The 10,219-nt window shown below is 37.4% G+C and overlaps 1 protein-coding gene across 1 annotated transcript; it reads left to right on the top strand.

Annotated features, from left to right (window-relative positions):
- Nucleotides 1-2,634: 2,634 nt before the first annotated feature.
- Nucleotides 2,635-3,687, top strand: GPR148 (G protein-coupled receptor 148). The gene has a single exon (XM_026701661.2). It carries the CDS (start codon nucleotides 2,635-2,637, stop codon nucleotides 3,685-3,687), a length of 1,053 nt encoding a protein of 350 aa, XP_026557446.2.
- Nucleotides 3,688-10,219: the final 6,532 nt, after the last annotated feature.

Below are 10,219 nucleotides of genomic sequence, written 5' to 3'. Positions count from 1 at the left end.
CAATAACTAATAGAGTTTTTAATATATTTTATTAACTAAAGCTGTTTAAGGATAATAGCTGGTTATTATGTTCCTTGTTAAAATGTGCTTCAATCTGTTGATTAGGGATTATTTAAAGAAATAATTGCTACTGTTTAAAAAAATAACATATACAATGCAAGAAATGTAATATCAACCATGACATGGACTAAACTGCATGCAACTATCAATAACTTGGGGTCTTTTTTGTCAATTGCAAAACTTTAAGAGGGGATAGACATACTTTTCTATATTTAAATAATTACATATTTGCTAATTTAATAAGATTCAAATTAATTGTCATTAACCTGAAACAAACTATTCTAAATAATCTAAAAGTATTGTCAAATGTTTAAGGGCATAGTTCAAATATGCACAAAACTGTTTCCTGATACATAATCTGTTTAGGCATAAATGTTGTTCAGTTCAAAGGGAGTCAACTACCATAAATGCAAGTTTTTATAATAATTATTTCTAGTATTAATTACAATGATTTTTCCAGCTTGAATTACAAAAGTGTTTTGACCACAGAGACCATTTATAAATCTAGCTGAAAACATATTTAAATACAGTGTCTTTTGCTCAAAATCCAGGCACATATGAAAGAAAAGATTTACAGAGTTTTGAGGCCAGCACTGAGGCAGTAATCTGTTGGACACATCAACCTTAATATTTCTTAATATCAGGAACTCATAAAAATACTTAACATAAATTAAATACATGAGCAGAATTGCATGAGAAGGGGGATATTAGTCTTTAAATATAGCAGTTCCAACTTGTGTTTACACTTGGAACAGGAAGTGGAACAATAACCCTCCACTTGTTTACATTTTGCACCAATTTACTTCAGAAATTCACCCAGGTCAGCATAGTCCTTTATGGAAGCAAAATATCTTTCTAATTAAATAGCCAAGCTAATGGCAACAACATGAAAGATAGAAAGTATTTTTTTAATGTACTGAACACCTTCTTTCTCTACTAATATAATTGTTCCAAAACAGCTATAGGCCAATTTACAGGGAGACAATCATGGGGTAATGGAACAAAATCAAGCTGCATCCTTGTAAATAAATTTTTCATTTGAAAACATTTCTATTCAATAATTACTGTAGTCTGGGAGGGTGTCCCCATCTCCCTTTGTTGCAAAATCAATACTATGTTCTCATTTTCTCTTAAGCAATGCAAAGAAAAAAAAATACAATAAAAGCTTGGGGATGGACCATACTGAAGGAAAATCTTAGAAAAACTATTGGAATCATCTTAGAAGAACTATCTGAATCCTCTACTTCTATTTTATGAATATCCTATCTCATCCTGGCTAATAAGAGTCACATATCACATAACTGTTACACTTGCCCACCATAAAACATGAGCCGGTCACCTCTTTTTTTCTACCACATTCAATACAAAACTGAAACAAATTGCAGATATTCCTCATACTTCAGGGTTAAACTAGTGTTTTTCTCTTAAAGAGGTAACAACACTTTTGCTATGGATGCAATTTGATGTGCTTCCATATTCCTGTGTGTGACACATCGCTGTGCTGCTCCCCATCTTAAAGACATTGATCAGCCAGAACAACTGCTGACATGGGATGGTGATTGCATGGAAAAGTAAGACTCAACACCTCTTCTTCTGCTTTATAATATAACTTGCCGCATACTTGTCAGCTGCTAGTTGGGCACCAATTCCAGAATGTAAAGGTTTGATCCTCTAGCCTTCCAGTCATGTGATGCTACCATGACAATGTGAATTTGACACCCCTGCTCTAACCATACTTGCCTGGTTGACCTATTTAGAGGCTGGTTGAGAGATACGCTAGCTCCAATGCAAATGCATTCAAATGCAACAGAAACAGAGCTCATGTACATTAATACCCTTTCATATTATGCAATGGGAAACAGCACTTTTTCTGCCCTCTTAATGCTTCAGCCATCTTGGCATTAGAATTGTTTGAACGCTCCATCATTGTATAGTCCAGCTGAACTTTGGAATCTTCTGCCCAACTCTTAGGGATTAAATGGAAATGTACAAGTGCAGTCTTCAGAGAATCATAAAGATTATGAGGCAGTTGTATTTCATGAGCTAATAGCACAGTTTTTATCGATTACATTGATTTAATACATTTATTGCACTTAAGCATAGCAACCATGCCTTTTGCATTCATTTACAACTTGATTACACTGGCATATTTAGAATGTACTTTTTTTATATCATCACATCTGTTTAATCATGCTAATGGTCCATCTGCTTTTCTTGTGTGATGATGATTCTGTGAAGACAAAAGCAAAATTTTAACGATGAGCAACCCATTTATTTCCTTCCTCAAGTGCTTGCTCCATAGTTCATACTTTTTAAGTCTTGTGAGGAAATTTCTTATATATTACATTCTTTATTTTTAGAAAAGGATGTATTCAATTTTTCAGGAATTTGGGTTTCACTTTTGAAGTCTTGTAGAATAATATCATTGTTTTGGAGTTGGCTACAAATAGTTTTCAAAACAAACATTTCTACAAAATGCTTGTTACTTGTTATCACAAATGTGCAACATTAAAGAACTCAATTTCTTGTTATTAAAGAACCTGTGTTTGTTGCCACTCTGAATTTCTTGGAGAAATGAGCTATTCTCTATGTGCATCAGCAAGGATTTTGCAAGAGAACATCTCCTTCTATAGAGAATTGCGCTTAAATGATTCCTTCTCTGAGGATAACCCCTCTCTGAAAAGCCTGCAAGAATGGATTGTCTACCCTCCATATTTCAAACTGAAGATGTTTTTGATTCCACCAATAATTTGTCTTCTGGCAGCCATCGTGATCATTCCTTTCATCTTATTTGTGATTTTTTCTCATGTCAACATACGTCAGGAAACAAGGTACCTTTTATTGGGCAATGCTTTGGTTAGTGATTTGATGTATCTGCTGCTCTATACTCTGTCTGCAGTTTTCAGTATGTCCACCTTCAACCTCTCAAAAAGTGGTTGTATCATGCTGTTGTTTTTGCTAGCAATGACTTACTGTGGAGGCTTATTAACATCTGCAGCAATGGTCCTGGACACTTATTTGGCCATATTGTGGCCTTTGCATTATATTTCCATTCTGCCTTATTCCCGAGCAAAAAAAATGATTCTGTTTCTATGGATCTGCTCTGGAATTTTCCCTGGGATTGTTTTCTTAATACTACACATCACTCAAGACTCTGGGGAATGTCCAGTAGAAAACTGTTCCGTTCCAATAATACTGGAAATGACTTTACAAGGAAACAATGCCATGAAATTCTGCTACATACTCTCTGTGTCTGCCCTTTTTATCTGTCTGAGCCTCATTCTTTGTGGTTACATGGTCTTGTATTTTAAAACAAAGCAATCAGGAATATGGAGAAGCATTTTCTCTCGAGCCAGTGTGACATTCATAATGCATCACATTATCCTATTCTTTCATTTCTCTCCTCTTCTGGCTGTTGTAGTGGAGTCACTCCTTTATGTCAATGCTGTAATTGGGCCACAGACAGGAATTTGGGTGTCTATGATAGTTTGTAATGTCCTGATAACTTTGCCCAAGGCTTTGTTACCTTATCTGTGTGGGCTTCGATACAGAGAGATATCATCATCCCTCAAATTCTGCATTAAAAGGAAACGTTCTACGGTAGTAGCTCCTACAACATTTACTTGAACAGAAACAAGGCATTAGAGTAACTGTGACCAAAAGCTGTGTTATGCATCTCATTAACTAAAATTCTTCATCATTTAATTGATCTGTTGACTAAATTGTTTGTATTTTTCCTAATTTGTTCCTAATATCAACATGATGCTTTTCTACTAGATGTTTAAGCTAATAATTTTATTGCTATGGTTGAAATGTTCTGATGCATATGTTTACTCTTCAGATAAAAAAATTAGGACCTAAATCTGCTAATATATCATTCTTAGAGTGAATGTTTGTACTGTACCAACCTCATTCTCAGAGTGAATGTTTGTACATTTGACTTTATAAAATTCCAGAGTATGAATCTTTTCACTTAAAAAAGGGCTCAGCACTAATGTTTTGTACCATCCAAGTTTTCTCTTTGTTTTGTATAATACTGAGCCAAAATCTATCTTACATTTTTTTGCCTTTCCCATTTTTTTCTTCCCTGGAAGAGAAATTTTTTATGGCAAAAATCCACATTCCATGGCAATGTTTTTGAGTTTCTTTATTGTTGAAGGTGGTGCAGGCTGGTAACAGCTGGTCTTTTTGTTTTACGCTATTCTTCTTTCCAATTTGCTGGCTGAAAAAAAAACCTGCTTAATAAAAGCACTTCCCTTATGACCTGTTCCCCTGGGATTTAATGGAAGTATAGGAGGCCAGACCATTGGACAAGTGAAAAATAGGAATTAACATCTGCTCCTTATAACTAAGCGTGCTCAAGAACATCATAGTTGACCAATGAAGATTTCTGTAAAGTTTTCTCCTTTTATAGAAAACCTTGAAGAAATTCAGTAAGAATAGAACAAATGCAGGATAATTTTTTGTAACTTTGGTTGCTATACAACCAGTTGTAAGTTGAGGATTTCCTGTATTAAGTCCTCCTCAAACTGTCTACCATGGACCCCAGCCCATTCCTAAGAAGTCCTTAAAGGGAGCGTGCATAAGCGCACCACCATGCCTACCGTCCCTGTCCCACTGTCCCCATTTATCTGTATTTACATCCTTTGTTCATGTTTATGTTCATACCTATACTTGTTATCTTGTACATGTGTTATCTTGTACAGGGTGTGGCACAAAGGCAGCACAGTCAAATAAGCATGAAGAGTTCCTTTATTATCTCCAACGTTGCCCCCAATGTCCAGGTTACCTTCGGCTGGAGAAAAACTCTCCCAGGAACAGTCTTTAAGTGGAGGAAATTCAGTCCGAAAACGAAGTACACACAAACTGTAAATAAAAATCCACACAAACCACACTGCAGCAATTAACTTCACAGGGCAGGAGAATGAATTGCAGACTTGAAAGCACAGCCAAACACACACAGTTGGGAAGATGCCAGGAATCCAGATAAGCTTCGATGATACCAGATAATTCACGATTTGCTCCCAACATGTTGCTGTGCGTAGCTTCCCTTTTTAAACACAGTGTTCCCAGCTGCAGTTAATAAAGGGAATCAGGGCCCTTTCCTCCCCATAAGCCATGCAACCCACATTGCTCTCTTCTCCGTTCCTCCATGCGTGCCCTAGGATGAAGAGGGGGTGGGCCTGGGTCTTCCTCTGAATTCCCTCTCCCTTGTTCTACCTCTTCCCTGCTCTGCCCAACCAGCCTTTGCCCTTCCCCAGTTTCTTCCAGAGCCAACGGAGCCACACTCTCACTCCCTGTCGGCTGCTCGGCCTCCCCCTCCGAATCAGATTCCAACAGGGGCATGACAACATGTTTGACAAACTAAATAAAAATTAAATCAATCAATAAATAAATTATCCCTTGTTCCCTCAGAATGGAGAACTTCTGTCTCTTCACAGCTAGTTCCTCTTCACTTCAGAGTGGAGAAGAGAGAAACGTAGATTGAATTCTTCTCATGATTAATGCAAAATATAGATTAAGGAAAACAGCTCAAGGATTTTAAGGGCTTCTCCAAACCTTTTACTGGGTGAACAAAAGTCCCTCTGAATTAAGGCTGACTTCACCCAACTCTAATTGGCAGAGACGTTCCAGAAATGTAGGAAAAAGACTACATTAAATTTCAGGAGAGCTCAGTGTAGCAGCTGTCAATTATTATTTCTTTTTGACACTGCAGTCTGAAAATGTAGGCAGCTGTGCTGAAATAGTACCCAATTCTTTTTTTTATTTAAAAAAAAACAGCATTTGATACATTGTAACAGACAAAGCAAGGAAGTTGTTCCTTGCCAGGAAGTCTAAAATATGCATTTTTAAAAAATCCGCGTGGCTTTGGGCATATAGGCGTCTTTCTGAAAGGTGTACATATGTAGAATGTAAACAGGCTCCAAACATTTTGAGTTCAACTGAATGTTTATTTAGGATGAACACGCATGAACTAGGAACACACAGGTTAAAATGAGAAAGTTTTATAGACTCTTTGATCATTTACTTAAACGCAGGTGGGTGGGTGTATGGGAAAACTTTTGCCAATTATCTGCACCATCTTTTCCCATTAAAAAATGCTTATTGGGGAATTAAATATTGGTCTGGCAAAACAATTGCCTAATTGTATTATGGGATTTGTAAGCACTGTGGAGCTTCAAAGATGCATTTCTATCGGAAAGTATAACATTGGCATTTATGCTTCCTTTATTCTGTTGGAAATCGGCTCTAGAAAAATCCATTTCTGATATTGTTTTGGGAGCCGACATTGTGAAAATGTTCTCTTTTTACCTCCCCTCACTTTTCATAGGAGCTGTCTGCTGTTATCTAGTAATACTGAGATAATGGGTTCTTTCATAGCTGTGATTTTTTTTTGTCAGGTTTATAAGACACAGAACTGTTTTAATAAAATCAGGAAACCTCATTTCAAGCAGTTGGGACACCCCCAAAGGGAGGTCAGAAAAAGGCCAGAGGGCAAAGGCAATGTTGAAGCAGAAATTGTTTGTCTTTTGTACATGTACAAAAGTATACAACTCTGTATTGTAACTCTGGCACCTTGTGTTATGGCTGCACACATGTGAATGGATGCTGTTTGAAAGCAATTTCTGCTAGCAAGGTTCAACCATTTGCTGTCCTTTGGTTTGATTTTGGGGTGGAATGTACAGGTAGTCCTCGACTTACAACAGTTCACTTAGTTACCTGTGATGACCCGGGGCATGGCACAAAAGCAACCAAGTCACAAAAATAGGTAAAACCCCTTTAATACCTCCAACTTGGCCCCCAATGTCCAGTTATCTTCAGCTGGAGAAAAGAAAACTCTCCCAAGAACAGTCTTTAAAGGGAAGAAATTCAGTCCGAACCCAAAGTAAATATAGATTATAAATAAAAACCAACACAAACCATGCTGCAACAATTAAGGAGATAGGGCAGGATAAGGAATTGCAGACTTCCAAAAGATAATGAAACACACACAGTTGGGAGGATGCCAGAACCCAGATAAGCCTCAACAAACAAAAATAATGCACATTTTGCTTCTAGCAACTTTGCTGCGCGTAATTTGCCTTTTTAAACAGTTTTCTCAGCTGCAGCCAATGAAGGGGATCAGGGCCCTTTCCTCCCCTGTTAACCACACAACTCACATTGTTCCCTTCTCCGTTCCTCCCTACATGCCCTAGGATGAAGGGGGGATGGCCTGGGTCTTCCTCTGAATGCCCAGCCGGACTGTGCCCTTCCCCAGTTTCTTCCACAGTGACCGGAGCCACACTCCCACTCCCTGTCAGCTGCTCAACCTCCCCCTTAAAATCAGATTCCAACACGGGCATGACAGTGACCATTTGAAGTTATGGCACTGGGAAAAGGGACTTTATGACCATTTTTTCACACTTACGACCATTGTAGCCTCTCCCACGGTGATGTGATTAAAATCCGGACACTTGGTGAACAGTTTGTATTTATGACGGTTGTGGCGTCCCATGTGATCCCCTTCTGACAAGCTAAATCAATAGGGAAGCCAGATTCATTTAACAACCGTGTTACTAACTTAACCACCTGCAGCGATTCACTTAACAAGTATAGCAAGAAAGTTTGTAAAATGGGAAACTCACTTAAAAACTGTCTCGCTTAGCGACTTAAATTTTGGGTTCTGAGGGGTCCTGGGAGCTCTCTGAACTTGCTTGTTTTCATTACCTTAACTAGGCAACATCATCAGATGATCACTAGCACTGATGATGTTCCCTAGTTTGGTCATGAAACGTCTGCAAGAAAACCACCAACCTCAGAGAGCACCAAGGACCCCTCATTTCAACCCTGAGCTACAAACATTCTCCTTTATTTTGGATTCTATTGTCATCATAAATTGAGAACCTCTAGTCCAGCTTCCTAGGAGGGAGGAGCTGCATTCCAGAGGACCAAGAGACAGCAAGGTTTAGAGGGTTTAGGTGAGTGGAAGAGAGTTAAGATGAGCTCCTCCTTAGCAGTTCTCAAAATCTCTCTTTAACTATGCAAGTAGGTTGCTTTAATTTGGCAAGATTCCAGTCTTTGGGTGAGGAATAATTAAAAAAAATACTGTCCAGAAGCTCAGCACATCTTTCTTGGTTTTTGCAGCTTGACAGAATTACATAATAGTCATAAAAAGTATAATATCTTTTCAATAAATGGATGCAACCAAGAGATTTGGAGGTGTGATTGATGACCTTTCCACAAACTTAAAGGGCAAGGGTTTATGTTTGGATGCCTTCCATATACTCCTTCCTCTCATTTCCATTCATTTATTCCAGGTTTCCCCCAGCTACAACACTGACGTCCTACCTGCTGCATTTCTGTCCAATAAAAGCATCACTTGGAATACATAATTCTTATGTGAGCTAAATTACATTGATTCTGACAGCTTTATAGTAGTTTGAAGATTAGAATTGGCAAACGTTCTGATTATTCGTGGAACAAATCCAAGTAAATGAATTCCTGACAACAGGAAGCTAAGAAAATGAATGCCTTCAATAGAATATAACTTACTGGGAGCATCTTCACTTCTGGAATTGAGTTAGTAGCTGTTAGTTTGTTTTCGTAGTCTGGAAATCCAGGAGGTATTTATTATATTGGTTTGGAGCCTATTCATTAGCCACTTTCCTTGTGACTGTGTTTAAGCAGCCCATCAATCTCTAAACTAACAGAAGGTTTGTGTGTATGGTCAGTTTCTAAATTATTGGCTTAGTGAAAGGGCTAATCAGATTCATGGAATGAACAGAAGAAAGTTTAAGAGAGAAGTACTGCAATAAGGGAGCCAGTTTGGTGCAGTAATTAAGGTGCTAGGTAGAGTCCAGCACTAAGTATGAAAGTCAACGGGGTGACTTTGGGCCAATCACCAGGAGACAGTGAATTCTAGTGCCACCTTGGGCCAACTAGTTGATTTTGGAGAAGTCACTCTCTGATGGTCCAGCTTCCCTTCACAGGGTTGTTTTGTGGTGAAAATAGGAGAAAAGTATTATAAGTGCCATCTTGACTTACAAAGTAATAAAAGGTTGGATTTAAAAAAATCAATAAATAGTATGAAAACTTACAAACAGAAATGCCTGAATGCTGGAGCTTTGGGGTTTATGTGTGGAAGACCTCAATCCTTGTTTTCACAGCTTTGAAAGAGTCAAAAGCAGGTGATATGACCAACATCTCCCTGGAAACCTGGACCGTTAGGTAGGGAATTATTTGCTATCTGGCCAGATAATCATTTGAACTCGGATGAGGCAGCTTCAAATAACTAAGGTGGTGTCATTTCCAGCATGTCTCCATGGGCAACCTGTTGGAGTGGTCCACCATTGTTGCTTAACAGTGACAGCCACAGCCAGCAAAGCGGTAAGGAGGCAGATGTTTAGTTTCTATGCAACTGCACATGTTATGATTGGTACCTTGAAGAACTATGTAAATAGGTTTGACCATGTGTCTGGCTCTAATGTGCTCTGTGCTCATAGCAGACACATGGTAATAAAACATGTATTTACTCATAGGAGAATGCATTCATCTACCTTCTTACAACTCGTGGCCTAGAGTGCTTCACATTTGCCCAAGTCATCAATCTGAAATGGGTTAAGAGCAAGATCAATCAGAATAGAGATTGTTATTTGTATCAAAATGAACGATACCCAAATGCCACACTGTTCATGTATTTTTTTAAAAAATAATTTTTTTTATTTTTTAATAACAACCATAAGCATACATAACAAAATAAACATAAACATAACACAAAAAACATAAAAATATCCTTCTTCATAAATTTACATACAGTGCATCGATTGGTTTACCACTTTTTTTTGTGCATCCATTTCCTAGTCACTAGTATAATTATATTACATAATAGCTCATATTATCAATCAATAATTGTATAACCTAATATCATCACTAAAAAAAAATCATTTATAATTTTGTTAATTCATATTTTAACGAGATAACTATAATTTGCTTAATTTATTTTGCAATAAATCATAAGATCATACCAAATCTACCTTGATAATGTTTTATAAAGATAATATCAAGAAAAAAAATTTTTTTTTATGCTAAATCGAATATTTTATCATTATGTTTTATTATCTAACCATTGATAAAAAAGATCCCAAACTTCATAAAATTGTTTATCTTCTTGTTCTCTGAT

This window comes from Pseudonaja textilis, chromosome 4 (genome assembly GCF_049901715.1).
Source record: "Pseudonaja textilis isolate UNSWEBS1 chromosome 4, rPseTex1.2, whole genome shotgun sequence".
Taxonomy (NCBI): domain Eukaryota; kingdom Metazoa; phylum Chordata; class Lepidosauria; order Squamata; family Elapidae; genus Pseudonaja; species Pseudonaja textilis.
Note: the sequence above shows the minus strand (reverse complement) of the source record. Positions and strands in the feature narration are given on the sequence as shown.